Source organism: Taudactylus pleione, unplaced genomic scaffold, assembly GCF_031769625.1.
Source record: "Taudactylus pleione unplaced genomic scaffold, aTauple2 ptg000206l, whole genome shotgun sequence".
Lineage (NCBI taxonomy): Eukaryota > Metazoa > Chordata > Amphibia > Anura > Myobatrachidae > Taudactylus > Taudactylus pleione.
In genome coordinates, this window is record NW_028284608.1 from 10,838,604 (window position 1) to 10,857,737 (window position 19,134).

The 19,134-nt window shown below is 43.8% G+C and overlaps 1 protein-coding gene across 3 annotated transcripts in view; it reads left to right on the forward strand.

Annotated features, from left to right (window-relative positions):
* PLCB1 (phospholipase C beta 1) overlaps positions 1-19,134 on the forward strand; it is an 808,463-nt gene that overhangs the window by 679,714 nt on the left and 109,615 nt on the right. For all 3 annotated transcript variants that reach the window (XM_088478043.1, XM_088478041.1, XM_088478042.1), the window contains exons 27-30: positions 4,051-4,231; positions 10,110-10,186; positions 10,274-10,363; positions 18,145-18,202. In XM_088478043.1, coding sequence (XP_088334169.1) covers positions 4,051-4,231; positions 10,110-10,186; positions 10,274-10,363; positions 18,145-18,202 — 406 coding nt within the window. The remainder of the gene's footprint in view (positions 1-4,050; positions 4,232-10,109; positions 10,187-10,273; positions 10,364-18,144; positions 18,203-19,134) is intronic.

The following is a 19,134-nucleotide window of genomic DNA, read 5'->3' on the forward strand; positions in this document are numbered from 1 at the left end:
GCATTTGCCCGCAGGCAGATATTGCAAGGGTGGATGTGTTGATCCATCTATTGACAGGCGTCTCTTTCCATTTCTGGGCGGTAACTGGCCGATACTGATCTGTCATGTGGGAGTGTCGTAGGCGAGTAGACCTGTTCCAAGCATGGGGATGGAGATGGTACTCCTTTTTCTGATGGATCTTTTGCACCCACCACAGGATTGGGAGCAAGTCCCAATACCAATAATGATGGCTGCGAACGGGCTGGTCTTCCGTATTTAGGTGCATGAATACTCAGCACTCACAGGCAGATACTTGTATTAGCGTAAGGCAGGCAGGCTGCCGCGGCCATATGGAGAAGCAGTCGGGAATGCGCCCATTTCAGGATCAAGCCCCGTTTTCTGTAGTATTCATTGCTAATTTGCCACCTTTTGCTACTGTGTCTGGTTTTAACTAACAGCAAAGCAATTCGTGGGCACTGCACAACACTTCCTGTGTCTTTCATCCACTAACGAAACGCGCTGTCTGTAGCGGAGACTTTATTATAGCGACTGTGTAAGGTTTAAATAATGCAGGTTACTTTAGAGAGACTGGGTTGGTTTTCACATCATAGCGGGAAAAGCAATTTGTGTCTTCCTTTGGCAGCTGCATACAAATTACTACATAGCTTATCAATGGATATCAGAAAAGTTTCTTGTAGCAGAAAATAACACAATCTACAATGCAGCAATCAGCACTTTGCTGGAATTTACAGTAAATTAAGGCTTACAGACATTCCTCTTGGTGATTTTGTCATGCGTCGGATCAGCGGAGAGAAAAAAGAAACATTTTTGCTGACTGAAAATTATGAAATTGGATTTATTAGTCTGGTAATGAAAACATAGCCTTTTTTTTGCAAGTATTCTGAGACAGAGAACGATGTAGATGGAGATTCAGGAAGTGTTATTAGGAAGCAATGAAGGTCTCACGAATGGTTGCAGAGTCAGCCTGGTGGGTGGTCACTGTGAGCGTAATGAATTGCTTGAGATAGACGCTTGTCTGCACTTACATGCAGACCTTATAGAGTTTTATTTATTAATGGCTTACAGAGGGGACAAGCACCTCCAGTACTATAATATTTAATTTATGCCTGTCATATAAATGAATCACACTTCAATGTTTTTGGTATACACTGACATTGTAGTACAGTATACTGCACAGTGTCTCACCCAGGGGCCTATTTATCAAGAAATATTTGCAGGATATCCCCTTAAAATACCCATTTTCTGGGGGTACCCACAAATATTAATCCCCTGAATGTACAAATGTGTCCTGCTACATCTTTGCTCCATATGCCATGTAGCACGCCGTGCAAGTCGCGCTGTGCAGTGGCGTATTGAGTCGCGTCTTAACGTACTGAAGCACTGGAAAAGCCGAAGAGTGTAATACATCTTTCTGTCCACCAGATGTTGCTTTGCTTAAACAGCGCTGCGCATGCATAAAAAAAACAATGCAAAGTCTGTAGCATCGCCCGCTAATTGGCTGACTGAACCTGTCATTAGGTACGCTATAGGTGTCGGCTATAGATGTCTTGGATTGAGAGCTGTAATTGAATGTGTAACAAAGGATTAAATCATTCGATGTGTGAGTCCTGAGTACACTTTTGAAAATCAATTTATAAATGTGTTCTGCCATCGATATTACAGTATATTATGCTAGATACATGTATCAGCAAGATAACACTGTACATGTACATGTATCAGCATCGATACCAGTACCGATTAGCAACATGTTGTACAAACTCCTAGTGGCACAGCAGTGCCGACATTGATGCAAGTGTGTGGCATAAAATGCACAGTCAGTTTGTAATCCAGAGACACCTCTTTCTGGCAGGGTCGTGCCGTCGAGCGGAAGCAGGGGAGGCATACTCCCTGTTATGCTCTAGAGTGTTGATATAAAAACTGTGTTTTTATACATATGTGCCTCCCCAGCCATTGACCTCACCGCACATCACTGCTTTCAGAGCTGATACTTCTAGTTCAATGATGGTTTTATACACCACTATTCAGACCCCGCTACTAAATTCTAAGACATGCACACCACTTTCTACAGTGCCGCAGTAAGGCCACTTACTGCTGTGTACCAATTAGCGACATGTTGTACAAGCGCCTAGTGGCACAGCAGTGCCGACATTGCCGCAGGTGTGCGGGATAAAATGCACAGTCAGTTAGTAAGAGATTTGTATTTCAGCTATGGTTTTATACACCGCTGCTCAGACCCCACAACTAATTTCTAAGGCATCCATCCATTGCTGTATTATTTACCACTTATTCATACTTATTCAGTGGAGCACTGGCCACCCAGCAGTGAAGCTGTGTATTGCATGCTGTGGTTATTGTTAAGACTCACTGCGCCTTACCGCGCCATGCCGTGCTATTCTCATGCCACGACCTAGAAGCCTGTATAACGCGCTATGAGCAAAGATGTAGCAGGACACATCTGTATCTATGGGGGACAGGAGCATATATCGGAGATATCACCTGCAATCCCCCATAAAAACCTATGGATGTTGCTTAATGGACAATTTTTGTACATTAGAAAATAGCAAAGGTCATCTCTCACAATAAGAGCTGTCCTTTGCAATAGAGGGACTTCCGGGTTCATGACCCAGAAGTCCCTCTGGCTTTCTTCCGCACATGCACAGAAGGACGCGTGAGCTACGAGGGGTGCTGGGAGGCATCTGATTGGATCCCTCTCAGGGGGACTTCCGAAGAGAAGCCCATAGACTTCTATTGTGTAAAGCCATCTAAAGATGGTGTTACCCACTTTGTCCAAGCTCTGGAATGTATCAGAGCTTGGTATATGAGAAATGCGGCCAAAGCTCTGAAAACTTCATTTTCGGGGGTTTGACCGCATTTGTTCCCTAAGTACATCCCGTCCATAAACAGTAAGATAACAAATCATACAAGAAACATGGCAGACAGGGAAAATGGCATGTAAATGGAGAAACTTGACTCAGATAACATAGTAACAAAAGAGTAACATTCCAATGTCCAATATATAGCAAGTAGTAAATACAAACAAATAATCAGAAATAGATAAAGAAGTATAACAACTCAACAGACCAACAGGTATAGTTAAGCGATAATTATCATTATACATAAAACAAGCTTACATGAAAACCCCATGTTGTATAAGAATAACAGAACGAGTACGAGCGCCATTCAGGTCAACGTGGTACAAAGCCAATGAACAAGAGATTGGACAACTCAAATGTGTACCCCTGATGCTACAGAACTAGCATATAGCAAACAAATACCAGGACAAAATAAATGAAAATAACAAAATACACATCCACCATTATGTCTAAACAAAGCAAATACACCCAGAAACAAGACATCTTCCAACTCAAGTATATACCCCACACTATAATAACCCACCCTTTAGACCTAACCCCCATCCTAGGCATACCTAACCCCACATACACACACAAAAACTAAACTAGTCTACCTAACAATCCCCCCATCGCGAACAAAGGATACATTCCGATCAGTGCAGAAGCTGGCAGAACAAAGTGCAATAAGCCATTACATCAACCAGAAATGAAAATAACTACTGTAGTAAAGTGAGTACAAACTGTAACTAGAGAACTTGAGCGGGCTAAAGCTATAGCAGACCTCTCCTATTAACCTAACAGAGCCCCACATATGGAGTACTGTACAATATAATAGATAAATCAAATGACACGCTGATAGAAACTATGTCAAGAAAAACACAGTCCATCATGTAAGGAGGCTCAGCAAGGAATTCTAAGACGTTGCTCTAGCCAGGCCTGTGCTTTCCTCGGGGGGTTGAAGAAGTGAGTAGTCCTGTCATAGATCACCCTCAGACGAGCAGGGAAGAGCATAGAGTGTGGGGACAGCCGGGGGATCAGGATATAATATAGGATACCTTTAGAGGTGGCTCCATGCTACGCCAAGCCCGCGTAATCGCTCTTTTGGGCTTACTCATTAGTTTAGCGTGCTTGTGACTTACATGCTCCTGATAAATAAAAACAAGAAAGTATTCTGTACTTACTGTACTTTTTCTTGCAGATGTGAATCTGGGAGTCCAGATCATAATTCCTCTACTGTGGAACAAGATTTAGCTGCGCTAGATGCAGAAATGGCACAGAAATTAATCGAGCTGAAGGATCAACAGCAACAGCAGCTTCTCAATCTCCGACAAGAGCAGTACTACAGTGAGAAATATCAGAAGAGGGAACATATCAAACAGGTTGGTGGGATTTCATTCAGCTTGTCATTGTTCTCTGAAGTGTGCTGTACTACAACGATTACTGACTAGTACAGTGGCGTCAACCACTGTACTAGTATAAAGTTTTGTGAAAACAAAATTGAGGTGAGCACTTTGATGAAGAACCTGAGTCTTTGGGGTAAATTTACTAAGAATTGAGTTTGGTCGAGTTTTTTAGTTTTTAAACTCACTTTGCTTCACCAAAACTCGGGTGAGTTTTCCCTGTAACAACTCGCAAATTTACTAAGAAGTGAGTGTAGGTGAAAGTGAGTTTTTCAAGTTTTTTCCTCCAAATTGCAAGTTTAGAGGAGAGTTTAAGGAGAGTTTAGATGAGATTACTCACCCGAGATTGCAGGGTTTTCTCTCTTCCAAACTCACCCAAGCAACCAGCCTGCATATATCAGTGAGATATGTATAAGCTGCTTGTGTGTTAAGACGTGTAAAAAACGGGTTAAATGATATTAAAAAAAAAATTACATAGGGTCCCCCCCTAAAGCTTAACCAGCCCCGGACTTGCCAGCCTGTCCTGGTACCTACAATTACGGGGAACAAAATGAGTAGGGTTCTACCATAAATAAGGTACCAGCACCAGGCTGCAGGGCCAGTCCTGGTTTTAATTAAAGGGGGTTAAAATTTGCTTAGGCGTACTCCTATAATTAAAACCAGCACTGGAACCTTTCTATCGGGGGGCTGATGCCACAGCCAGGGGAGCCTTTTCACCGGGCCCCCCAGCCGCAGCATCAGCCCTGACCGCTAGTCAGCTCAGGCGAGGGATCCCTGGGGAGTTAGGGACCCCTCCAATAAAGGGGTCCCCCTCTCCAGGGCACCCCTGACCTAGGCTGATAGCCCGGGGCTATCCCCGGCACCGTAGGGAGGTGGGTGCTGGGTTGATAGTGTTAGTGTGTAGTGTCAAATCAATAGTTAAATATTGTCTTTAGTTGTGGAACTACACATACCAGCAAGCCTCCCCCACATGCTGGTATTTGGAGAACCACAAATACCAGCATGCGGGGCATTACGGGCCATAACTGATTTAATGAGAAATTAGCAGTTTCACTGTACCGGCCGTGTGTACTTACACGTGCATGGCTGGTGTTGGCTTCTGGATTAGCCAAGTGTGGCTTGGAGGGAACCATGTGTATGAGGATGTAGGTTACCAATTTCATTTAGCATGCAGTGAATATCTTTCATCCAAAGTTTTGAAATACTCAAGCATTACAGTTGTACATGATTACTGGTATGGACACCTACAGTAATCAGAGCACTGTATGTCACACTGCCTACTTTTCTAGGACATCCAGTTGACTTTTTTGAGGAGTCCCACAGGCTCCCTAAAGAGTAGGTATTGCTCCCAGATCCCGCCCACTTCTTAGTTAAATGGGCAGGACAGTGGGGGGCACAATTACGCGATTCTCTGAGAAATGCCTCATCTCGGCCCTGCTCTCCATTCATGAGCCTGCGATCTGCAGCATTATCAGAGATGGGGTGGGACCTAATGACGAGAAATACCCATCCCTATCTCCGGGGGAAATTCGTCCTAGTTAGTGTACATTTACCAGGGTGCTGGTATGTTTAACCTCTACAGTGCTTCCAAGCTAGACTCACATGGACTGAGGGCAAGAACACATGTCTCATATGGAGGTTTTCAGTCCCTACCAGATTACTTCAGGTCAATTTAACCCCCACTCTGCCGTCAAAATGTATACGTCATTTTTGTTTACAAAAAAAAATGTTTTTTCGCCCCACTTTTTTTATAATGAAGAGAACTTGCTATTATTATTATTATCATCATTATTACTATGTACCATCGATAGCTACAACTGTAGAAAACTTTAATTAAATTGATGGTTGACGTATCACATGCATCAAATTAAATATTTTCTGTCTTAATAATGTAATCACTTTAGACCACATACTTACAAACTCCAGTTTAAGATAAGAAAATGAAAGCTATCTACACTGTAAATGCAGAATGAATAGAATTGTATATCAAATGAATGCCTAAACTAGTGCATATCAAAATCTTTCCAATCGTCTTAAAACGTTGAGTAATATAGCACTCGAAGGGTTAACGCGCTACCGTTATATTGCAGTATTTTCCCAGGAAGTGAATCACCAGTCATCTTAGATAAACGGAAACCTAGTGATTATATATACACAGAGCATGTTACTCCACTAGGAGATGAGACTATGTTTTACCTAAAAAAGCACTCATACGCTTTCCTCAATGGATTTACCTACTTTAAGCCAATTTCCATTCCTGTGTTGTATCATTTTCCTCAGTGTTTCTGCAATGTACTTGGGCAAAGGTACAATTAAGGTATCCCCCAGGGCTCCATTTAAATTAATATTTGCTCAGAATTAAATCTTCTTCGCACATGAATGAGCCAACTGTTCCTGTAATAGGTATTTCATTGATGAATTGCTCATTGTTCAAGGCTAGAAATATTTTTCTCTTACAAATAACAATACGCAATTATGGTCTGCATTAATGTCAGCTGTGGGATAATTATCATCTTATTTTAACTTTTCTTACACAACTGAAGAATTTCCAGTAAACATGTTATTTGGAGATATTTTATCCGTGGAGGTCCGTATCACTAAAATTATCATCACCCTTAACCAGAGTAAAAATCAGATGAATACAAGACTCATGCAACGGTCTAGGTTGGTCTGTACTGTGCAGTAACCTCAAGTCATTGACTTGCTTCATTTCTGGGCAAAGTGTTTGCAAAATAAATGTTATTAACATTTAATTATATGGCACCAGCATATTTCACAGTTCTTTACAATTGGATCAACCACAGTAATAAAAATGAGACTGGATATTAACAGACAAATAGAGAGGTAGGAGGCCTTGCTCACTGGCTTACAATCTATAGGAATTTAAAAAAAAAGTTAACACTACACTGTGCCATTAACTGATCCCTATGTGTCCATGGCAAAACGTCGGTGTCCATGGCAAAATTAAGATGAACTGTTGACTCTGGCAGGGTATCAGCTTCTTGCCCCTCTGCTCTCATCACCAGCCTCATTGCACAGACCTCGCAGGCATACTGCGTGCAGGCAACCTAGAACATTACAGGTTTTGCAGGTCTATTGCACAGACGGTATGTAGTCAGGAAGCCGACGGGTATGTCATACCCATTCCGCACAGACATACCCCAGGCCACATCGTACATTCTACTCCCCCACAGAATGTCTAACTGCTCAGAAGGGCTCCATGTTATAAAAGTAATGGAATCTAGTGGTTCTAGCTGTGGTGCCTGTCTTAAGCTCATCATTTCTATGTGATGGTCATGAACCCTTACTGATATTCAGGCTGTCTCCTCGCGAGGGGGCAGCCAGATGGGAGGTGTGGAGGGGCATGGTGCAGGCAGGTGGGAGTAGTGGTGTAGTCAGGTGGGAAATGTGGGTGCGTCTCGCCGTGATTGCATCATCGTGGCCCCACCACCTGCTACACAAAGCCGCAATTCCTGGCAATGTAAACTAGTGAGGGGTGGTGAAACGCATCATCAAGCTCACCTTGGAAGTTGGCGGCAGCGAGGGACTTGCGGAAGACTTGCCTACTGTTTCAGAAGTCCGGGAGATCTGCCCATTATACTGGAGACTCCCATACGTACAAGGAGAGTAGGTAAGTGTGTGGTTATGGTGATTAAATAAAATTCCTGGTCATCATGCGCTATTAGTCTCTGGTTGCATTTTACGTTGAGGTACCTTGAGGTAATTGAGACTAATGGTTTTGGAGTGTTATCAATGCATGCAGCATACCTCCAGACTGTCCTGTTTTTGGTGAGACATGCCCCAGGACATTGGCAGGGTGTTGGGAGGTGTCCCACTGCTGCACGCAGTAACTGCACCTCCTTCCAATAAGTCACACAGCATGAAAATATTTACTTTTCTTAAGAAAACACCCACTGGCTCAGGGCTGTGCCTACCGGGCAGGGTGTGGCCATGCCCCCGTCGGAATTTGTAGACCTCCAATGCTGCGATGTGTCTGAATGGCGTGAATAGTTGTAGAAACAACAAAAAAATGTCTCTTTATGTTCAACTAGTGGCAATCACTACATCATTGTCTATTCAGGACATACCTCATCCATAACAGGAAACTAAATAATGTCATTTTATTGGTAGGGGCCCCAAAAATATGATACCCTGGCCCCCTATAAAACTTATCTTGCCCTGATTAGGAGTCAAAAAAGTGTAGAGGAAAGAGTCTGTAATTGGTGCACTAAATTGATCATAGAATATAGAGTAACTTTTATTAAGTCATTAAAATAAATGAATAATTACATTTGTTCAACTCATTAGAAGTCACCAAGGAGACCCATTTACAGCCACAAGATTTCTAATGTTTCCTTTAAGTAAAATAAGAATGAGAGCGGGTATTTAGACTGCTATAGTAGGCAAACATAGCATTATCACAGTCATGGCTACTGGTTTAGCTTTCTCAAATATGTCCTTGGGAACAAAAAGCAAGGGTGTGACCTGCAGTGCTTTGTTTTTAGTTATGAGAACATAATACCTCGTCTGAAAATAGCTTAATTAGAGATTGCATGACTGCAGCGAATGTTAGGGCTCAGAATCCTCACAATATATTAGAAATGGTGTAACTGTCCGTGTTTAAACTCAGTCACAGGGTATTTCCAAACTGATCGTTAGGGTAACATTTAGCATGAGGATTTTTAGCTGAGCGATCTCGAGAGATTCATCTCATAACACATATCTGTCACTTCAACAGTATAACACAGTTTCCTATGTCTTTGGCTACACATGTGATTTGTATGTGCTGTGTACAATAGTGCAATGATTTACTTCATGCTGTAATTTAGTCACCATGCTTCAGCTTCAGAGGATTACTCTCCACAAATGATATGACCAAATAAATGCTCATTCATGATTCTGATCAGGCAGTGGTCATTGAACGAACCCAGGAAGGTGTGTTTTCTTTGGGTGCCTAATATTTTGAAAGAGTTTTTCATGGTAAGTCCAGGGACCAGAAAGGAAACTCATGCTTCAAGTGTATCAAGTTCATGATGATGCCTGTATAGAATTAAATAATCAAAAAACATTCAAATAAGTACATTGTTAAAGTTCATCCACAACTCTCCCAATCAAGAGCGACACTCCTGCATTAATTCTAGGTTGGCGGGTACCAGCAGCAGGTGCCCATTGCGTTGTCGTTACATTTATACTGAAATGGTTGTGCAGAGTGTTTGTACCGAGCGCATCTGGAAGTTGCAAATTTGTCCAAATTAAAGTGAATCGATTGTTATTTGTCTGAAAATTCTGCAGTTAAAAAATTACCTTTTTGACTTCATCTTGACTTTATTTTATATATAGAATGGTGGAAATGGCATCTAAATGGCAGTACCCTGACAACGTTAGTGTGCAGTAGGTTACTTTTTTGTGGGGGTTAGCCAAATAACACATGCAGTTTGTGCACTTTGTAGCACAGTGGGCAATGCTCAAATAGAGCTCACTCAGGGATCAGATACAGATTAGATTTCAGGCGCTTATATTTAGTAAAATGCGAGTTTTAAAAAGTGAAGATGTTGCCTGTAGCAACCGATCAGATTCTAGCTATTATTTTCTAGAAGGTGCTAGATAAATGTTAAGTAGAATCTGATTGGTTGCTATGGGCAACATCTCCACTTTGAAAAATCTGCACTTCAGTAATTATACCCTTAGGAATCTACACCAGGCAGAAGCTAGAGCTTAGGTTGCTTTATCCCTCTTTGGTCATAAATTATAACTTATCATCATTGTCTAGTCAACGAAATGCATGCTACAGTAACCATAATGAACTGTAATCATATTTACTGCTCAATTAATTTATATATGTGTTTCTGTATTCCAGCTAATACAGAAGCTGACCGATGTGGCTGAGGAGTGCCAGAACAACCAGCTGAAAAAACTCAAGGAAACAAGTGAAAAGTAATAATTATTCCTGTCTATAAAATCTAGACGGTCCTATGCTGTAATTACGCGTTTCGCCTCACTCAACCTGATTTTCTCCTTCAGGGAAAAGAAGGAGTTAAAAAAGAAGATGGACAAGAAGAGACAAGAGAAGGTCACAGAAACAAAGTCAAAAGATAAGAGTCAAATGGAAGAGTAAGTGAGGTTCATCATGTGCTCATTATAATATTATATACTAGTTGTTGCCGTGGCTTCGCCAGCGATGAAATCACCTCTGACAAAAAATTTTTTATTTGAGGTGTTTTAGTTGTATTGCTTTGCATAGGAATCCTGTTGCAGGAGTGGCCCACATGATCAGCAGCGCTATGCAGACTGGTGGCAGCAGCGCCTTCACCCACCACTCACACCTATGTCACTGTGTGCCCTGTGCACAGACTGCTATGTAACCTATCCTATTCACCCACCACTCACAGCAATGTCACTGTGTGTCCTGTGCACAGACTGCTATGTAACCTATCCTATTCACCCACCACTAACACCAATATCACTGTGTGCCCTGTGCATATACTGCTATGTAACCTGTCCTATTCATCCACCTCTCACACTCTCACACCAATGTCACTGTGTGCCCTGTGCACAGACTGCTATGTAGCCTATCCTATTCATCCACCTCTCACACCAATGTCACTGTGTGCCCTGTGCACAGACTGCTATGTAGCCTATCCTATTCACCCACCACTCACACCAATGTGACTGTGTGCCCTGTGCACAGACTGCTGCTATGTAGCTTGTCCTATTCACCCACCACTCACACCAATGTCACTGTGTGCCCTGTGCACAGACTGCTGCTATGTAGCTTGTCCTATTCACCCACCACTCACACCAATGTCACTGTGTGCCCTGTACACAGACTGCTATGTAACCTGTACTATTCACCCACCACTCACACCAATGTCACTGTGTGCCCTGTGCACAGACTGCTATGTATCCTATCCTATTCACCCACCACTCACACCAATGTCACTGTGTGCCCTGTGCACAGACTGCTATGTAGCCTAACCTATTCACACACTACTCACACCAATGTCACTGTGTGCCCTGTGCACAGACTGCTATGTAACCTATCCTATTCATCCACCTCACACCAATGTCGCTGTGTGCCCTGTGCACAGACCGCTATGTAGCCTATCCTATTCACCCACCTCTCACACCAATGTCACTGTGTGCCCTGTGCACAGACTGCTATGTAGCCTGTACTATTCACCCACCACTCACACCAATGTCACTGTGTGCCCTGTGCACAGACTGCTATGTAGCCTGTCCTATTCACCCACCACTCACACCAATGTCACTGTGTGCCCTGTGCACAGACTGCTATGTAACCTGTACTATTCACCTACCACTCACACCAATGTCACTGTGTGCCCTGTGCACAGACTGCTATGTAACCTATCCTATTCATCCACCACTCACACCAATGTCACTGTGTGCCCTGTGCACAGACTGCTATGTAACCTATACTATTCACCCACCACTCACAGCGATGTCACTGTGTGCCCTGTGTACAGACTGCTATGTATCCTATCCTATTCACCCACCTCTCACACCAATGTCACTGTGTGCCCTGTGCACAGACTGCTATGTAGCCTATCCTATTCACACACTACTCACACCAATGTCACTGTGTGCCCTGTGCACAGACTGCTATGTAGCCTGTACTATTCACCCACCACTCACACCAATGTCACTGTGTGCCCTGTGCACAGACCGCTGCTATGTAGCCTGTCCTATTCACCCACCACTCACACCAATGTCACTGTGTGCCCTGTGCACAGACTGCTATGTAGCCTGTACTATTCACCCACCACTCACACCAATGTCACTGTGTGCCCTGTGCACAGACCGCTGCTATGTAGCCTGTCCTATTCACCCACCACTCACACCAATGTCACTGTGTGCCCTGTGCACAGACTGCTATGTAAGCCTATCCTATTCAAGTGACCGTGGGCCCAAAGCACCTCTCCCCCCCACCCCTTACCGGCCGCACGCATGGTGCCACACCTATCTTTTGCATTGATGTTGTCAATAAATGTTGTCTTTGTTATTGCTTGACGGATCGCGATGAAATAAAGTGCAGGTTATTTCTAGAAGTTCCCACTACAAAATGATGCAGTTTTTATGAAAATCGGTTCATTAGCTTTTGCTCCAACTTGGAACAAACAGACAGACACAGTGTTCTTATTATGTTTGTATAGGTATATCTTTTCCCATCAGTTGGATCCTTCTACCAAATACTCGATCAATAGTTTTAAACTTTTTTTCCCTGCTTTTTAGAAATTAATACCCACAAATGCAATAATAGACACCTAGGGGTAAATTTACTAAAGTGAGAGTTTTTAGAAGTGGGGATGTTGCCCTTAGTAACCGATCAGATTTTACTAAACATTTAAAAAGCACCTTCTAGAAGATAATAGCTAGAATCTGATTGGTTGCTATGGGCAACATCTCCACTTCTAAAAACTCTCACTTTAGTAAATGTACCCCCTAGGGTTGTATCTCCGCAACAGAATCTGGAGGCCTGCAACACCTATCCTCTTTTACCAGATCCCTGTCAGTCTTGTACCAACAGGGGTAGCGCTGGCAGCAATAGTAACCAATGGAATCCAGGGTCTCTGAATTGTGCACCATGACCCTAATCATTTTCTTACTTTTCTTTTATCATGAAGATAACAGCACAACCTATAACTATTGGAGGCTCTCTAAATTTGGAGCACATTGAGTATGGAAATGCATAACACTTCTTTTAGAACTAGAATGTACAGAGGGATACGGTCAGAATCCCAACCGCCGCTGCCGGAATCCCGACTGCCAGGATCCCGAAGGTAAGTACTGGGGTTAGGGGTTATGGTTAGGCACTAGGGGGAGGGTTAGGATTAGGCGACGGGGGAAGAGGTTAGGTTTAGGCTGCAGGGAGGGGGTTAGGTTTAGGCACTAGGGGAGAGGTTAGGTTTAGGCTGCAGGGAGGGGGGTTAGGTTTAGGCACTAGGGGAGAGGTTAGGTTTAGACTGCAAGGAGGGGGGGATTGGTTTAGACCAGGGGTCTTCAAACTTGGCCCTCCAGCTGCTGTGGAACTACACATCCCAGCATGCACTGCCACTTTTTTGATATAACAGCATGCTAAAACTATGTGCAGTGCATGCTGGGATGTGTAGTTCCACAGCATCTGGAGGGCCAAGTTTGAAGACCCCTGGTTTAGACACTAGGGGGGAGGTTAGGTTTAGCCTGCGGGGAGGGTTAGGTTTAGGGGTTAGGTTAGGCTTACTTACGTGGAGGTGTCGGGATTGTAACCTGGTCGGGATGCCGGTGTTGGGATTCTGACCACCGGGATCCTGAGCTCCTGCATCCTGTACCCATCCCTGTACAGATATGTTGTCATACACCTTGTGTCTTTTCACTATATGGCACAAGACACATGGTGCAACGTAGATGCTTGGCCATGGGTAGCGATGCGTACTTCTTCCTAAATACTTTCTCTTAGCCGTAGACACATATAAATCCGCTCACAGTGTACCAGGCATGCTAGATCGTGACTTTTGTTGCAAAGAAATTGGTATAACATATGTACAAAGACCCAGACTAAACATTAATAGGAAGGAATAGCCACGGCTGCTCATATCAGAACCTTTTTGGGTTTTTTTGTCTTTTTAAATCATGGAAATTTTTATTCAGATTTTTGTTTTTTTAACAAATTAGAAACATAATAGAAAAGAAAATATACATATAAAAATACAGAAAACATGTAAGCGTTGCCAACAAAAAAACCTAAAAAAATCATAAAAACCGTAAAATAACAAAGTGTTAGAAAAAGGGAAAACCCAGGCGCTTTCGAAGTTAATTACCACACCCTGGTTCAGTGAACCTGAATGGGATTGTCAGTCCCACTAGAAAAAGAAGGAACAATATATATAAAAGCAGCTTATGAATCAGGGGGTGGATACAATTGACATATACAATAGATATTCTGATTTGTATCAAAAACAAGTTATTTATTTGCTAAACGATAAAATAAAGTTGCAAGTAATCATTGACAATTGGTATTAAAAAACATAGAGCCTGATTCAGAGCCGGACGCTATTTGCGGTCGTTCGTCCAGAAAATAGGGGTGGCTATTCAAATGAACCGTTCGCTCTTTGCGGTCTGCTCACGCCTCTATGTCTGAACGAGCGAACAAAACTTGCGGTCGTTTTTTTAAAAAATACGCCCCCTGGCCACTCGCATCCTACGTAATGTCCGCTATTTATTAGATTAATCGAGTACATCGACCAGTGTATGAACTGTTCTCTATTCTTGTGGTTGGTTTTTGCTACCACAATCTTGCGAGCAGTTCTGGCTATAAAATTACCCAGTGACGTGGTCATTGACGCTGCTGTATTAATTATGCACACCCTTAAAACGCCCGTTTTGACCTTTAAGCACGCCTGCGTTCGGATCTCCACTCCACGTTTTCAAGCACCTTCCCCTGTTACCACCCACATACGCCTCTTTCTGTCACTCAAAATAGCAGGCATTCGCTATTTAGCGAACAAACGATTTTCGGCCGCACTGACTGGTTCGCGCATGCGTATTACGATCCGTACACGCATGCGCAGTTGGGCAAACATTGCTCGGAGCTAACGAGCGGCCGCTTACGAGCGGCTCTGAATCAGGCCCATAGATAGCACACAGTGTGTATAGTTTAGCACATTTCAATCTTACTCCTTTTCTGACAGCAACAGAATACACACAAATCCAGGCAGTATTCTCCCTTGTTACTTTGGATCTTTTAGTTCCACGATGGTTGCGCTCAAATAGCGGGCAGTAAGGATGGATATTCGGCAGCACGAAATTGAGAGTGTGACAGCTCCACCCGTTAGGAGGGGAACCTTGTGCTTTCTTTTGTGGTTTAGCCCAACGATTAATGTCCACTTAGTCAGGGATTGTATCCAAATGAAGCAAAAAATTAATTCTTTTGATTTAAGCTGTGTTCGTTGGAGACAGTTGGTACATCGGGTGTCCGGTCAAATGAGGAGTAGTATAAAGAGAGTTCACCTACGCGTTTCAACGCCTTCCTGGCGTCTTTGTCAAGGTGTGACTTAGACGGCAGAGAGGCAGTGAAACTCGTAGGTGGAACTAAAAGATCCAAAGTAACAAGAGAGACTACCGCCTGGATTTGTTTGTATTCTGTTGCTGTCAGAAGAAGCCGCTATACGGAGATCCAAGCTCCCCACATACTGGGTAGAGCTTTTATATAGCGACCCCCGTGTACCTGGCCATACACTCCCTTTATCGGCTCCCTGGATCTATTAACAACATTCTGAAGCATCTGGAGCCTTTAATTATCAAGGAAAATATTCTCACAGAGCTCTGTATATTCCGGTGGCAAGTATAAATTGAACTTCTAATACTAGACACATTGTGGGCCTGATTCAGAGGCGCTCGCAAAAAGCGAGCGCTCGCTCTGAATCAGGGCGGGCGCTGTTTTTTTTAGGAGTGGCCTCCTGGCTGCTCTCATAGCTGTGGGTGACCACCCACAGCTATAGCGAGCGGCCATGATGATGGTCGCAATGGTCAAGACCATCGCGACCATTGGGCTTGCGACGAGACCCTTGTGGTAGGGTTCATCGCAAGCCCCAGAGAGCTTTCGGCTCTAACAGAGCAGGAAGCTCTCCACTGACATCACTAGTGATGTCAGTGGGGCCGCCCCCAAATGGCAAGCGTTTCCTCGGGAACGCCTCCGTCTGGGCAGCCACCACCCCGGCCCGCCCACCAAACGGGGCGAGCTGTCACTCAACATCGACAGCTCGCCCCCTTTGGTGCGAGACCCAGAGCGACGGATTGCCCGGCGCTAGCCGGGTCTCGGGCATGCGCACGATGGAGCCGGCACCGTTGTGCGCATGCGCTATGGGTCACTATCGACCCAGTTGCGAGCGCTCAGCGCTTGCGACTAGGTCTGAATCAGGTCCTAAATTCGCTAGACTGTCTGTTTTGCTGGGAATTAGTTGAGCCGGTCACTATGCTATAACAAAAGGAGTAAGATTTAAATGTGCTAAACTATACACACGGGACCTCATTCAGAGCCGCTCGCAAAAAGCGCTCGCTCGCTCTGAATGAGGGCGGCCGCTTTTCTTTTGAAAGGCGGCCTCCTGGCCGCTCGCTAAGCTGTGGGTTACCACCCACAGCTTTAGCGAGTGACTAGGTGATGGTGGCGATGGACGAGACCATCGCGACCATCGGGGCTTGCGACCCTTGCGGTAGGGTCTCATCTACCGCAAGCCCCAGGTCGCTTCCTGCTCTAACAGAGCAGGAAGCTCCCTACTGACATCACTGGTGATGTCAGTAGGGCCGCCTACAAACGGCAGGCGTTCCTTCAGGAACGCCTCCGTTTGTCCGGCCACCCCCCCACCCCGCCTACAAAATGGGGCGAGCTGTCGACCAACATCGACAGACGCCCCTTGCGTAGCGAGCCCCGGAGCGAATGCATTTGTCACTCGCTCCGGGGCTTGTGCAGTGCGAGCGCTGCGCGTGCGCAGGCCCTCACCATTGACACGCTTGCGAGCGCATAGCGCTTGCGAGTGGGTCTGAATGAGTTCCACTGTGTGCTATATATGTTTTTTAATACCAATTGTCAATGATTACTTGCAACTTTATTTTATCTTTTAGTGAATAAATAACTTGTTTTTGATACAAATTAGAATATCTTTTGTATATGTCAATTGTGTCCACCCCCTGATTCATAAGCTGCTTTTATATATAAAATAACAAAGTATACAGTCAGAGCATAGCATAAATAAGCCAAACCTGAGATCAGTACAGGAACATCCATCCATCCAGCGCATGGAGGTAAAAGAAAACAAATAAAAAAAACCTTTAAAGGGAAAGCTAAAATGAAACATAAGAAAGAAAAATATTATTTGCAAAGAAAAAAATGTACAGATTACAAGGAAGGATCACCAACCCATAATTTATGATACCGGGGATAGCATTAGGTTTTGGGGGAAAGGGAGAGGTTAGGGTTAGGCACCTCTAGGGGGGAGGGTTAATGTTAGGCACCACTAGAGGGGTTAGGGTTAGGCACTAAGGGGGAGACTTAGGTTTAGGCACTAACGGGGAGGGCTAGTGTGCGGGGTGGGGAGGGCTGGGGTTAGGCTACAAGAAGGAGGGTTAGGGTGAAAAGGGGGGAGGATAAGTATACTTACCCGACCCCTGTCAGGATACCACTCATTGGGATGCCACTGTTGGTATATTGACAGTAGGCACGACAGCCGACATTACTTACCGATTCCGTATACACATATCTTTCATGGTCAATTGTATCATTAACCAGCGCTCGCCATTTGTGTATATCTGGAGGGTCCATGGCACGCATCAGATTTTCTTTTACATAGATTTGTGATTTAGGGTCTGATTCAGAGATGGACAGTACTGCGCAGCTCCAGGGAAGCAGTGCAAAACTTACATGTGTTCTTTTCTATATACAAATAACCCTCTGAGACCCCCAAACCAACACTGCTGTGTGAATGGATGCCATAGCCCAGGGGTCTTCAACCTTGGCCCTCCAGCTGCAGTGGAACTACACATCCCAGCATGCACTGCCACCTTTTTGATATAACAGCATGCTAAAACTATGGCAGTGCATGCTGGGATGTGTAGTTCCACAGCAGCTGGAGGGCCAAGGTTGAAGACACCTGTCATAGCCCCACAGTGCATTTCTTCCCATTGCTATCTGGTGCACTGTGGTACATAACCTCATGTATCAATCTCCCATTATCCTATAGATCATTAGATAGGGGCAGGGCCCTCTTCCCGTCTTGTCTGTTTGGTAATGCCCATTCTTGTGTTTGTTCTTAATCCTATAGCATTATGCAGTATGATGTACGGTACTTACACTTACATTACCGTCACATTCAGCAAACAATCTTATTTGTGTTTTTCCATAGGGAGAAGACAGAAATGATCAGATCATATATCCAGGAAGTTGTGCAGTACATTAAAAGGGTATGATATTGAATTTCACTATAATTATATGGAATATCTATTTTTCACTTAGCGATAAATGTGTTGTCACTGATTCGTGCCAGGCAGACATGTTTTCTTTTGTTGTATAATTGCCGCAGCAAAGTTTCATCTGGGTAATGACTTTAATACATTAGACAGGAGACACATAAAAGTAAATTATGGGGTAAAAATCTAATATAAAACAAGGAACAGGAAATGTGCCTGTAGAAGCGTAAGCAGGAAACGTGCTGGTTGATGAGTATTAGGATCTACAGATACAATAAAACATAAGATCCTTACATGTGTAGCTGGTACATTAGCATACTGTGTGTTACATGTGTAGCTGGTACATTAGCATACTGTGTGTTACATGTGTAGCTGGTACATTAGCATACTGTGTGTTACATTTGTACCTGGTACATTAGCATACTGTGTGTTACATTTGTAGCTGGTACATTAGCATACTGTGCGTTACATGTGTAGCTGGTACATTAGCATACTGTGTGTTACATGTGTAGCTGGTACATTAGCATACTGTGTGTTACATGTGTAGCTGGTACATTAGCATACTGTGTGTTACATGTGTAGCTGGTACATTAGCATACTGTGTGTTACATGTGTAGATGGTACATTAGCATACTGTGTGTTACATGTGTAGATGGTACATTAGCATACTGTGTGTTACATGTGTAGCTGGTACATTAGCATACTGTGTGTTACATGTGTAGCTGGTACATTAGCATACTGTGTTACATGTGTAGCTGGTACATTAGCATACTGTGTGTTACATGTGTAGCTGGTACATTAGCATACTGTGTGTTACATGTGTAGCTGGTACATTAGCATACTGTGTGTTACATGTGTAGATGGTACATTAGCATACTGTGTGTTACATGTGTAGATGGTACATTAGCATACTGTGTGTTACATGT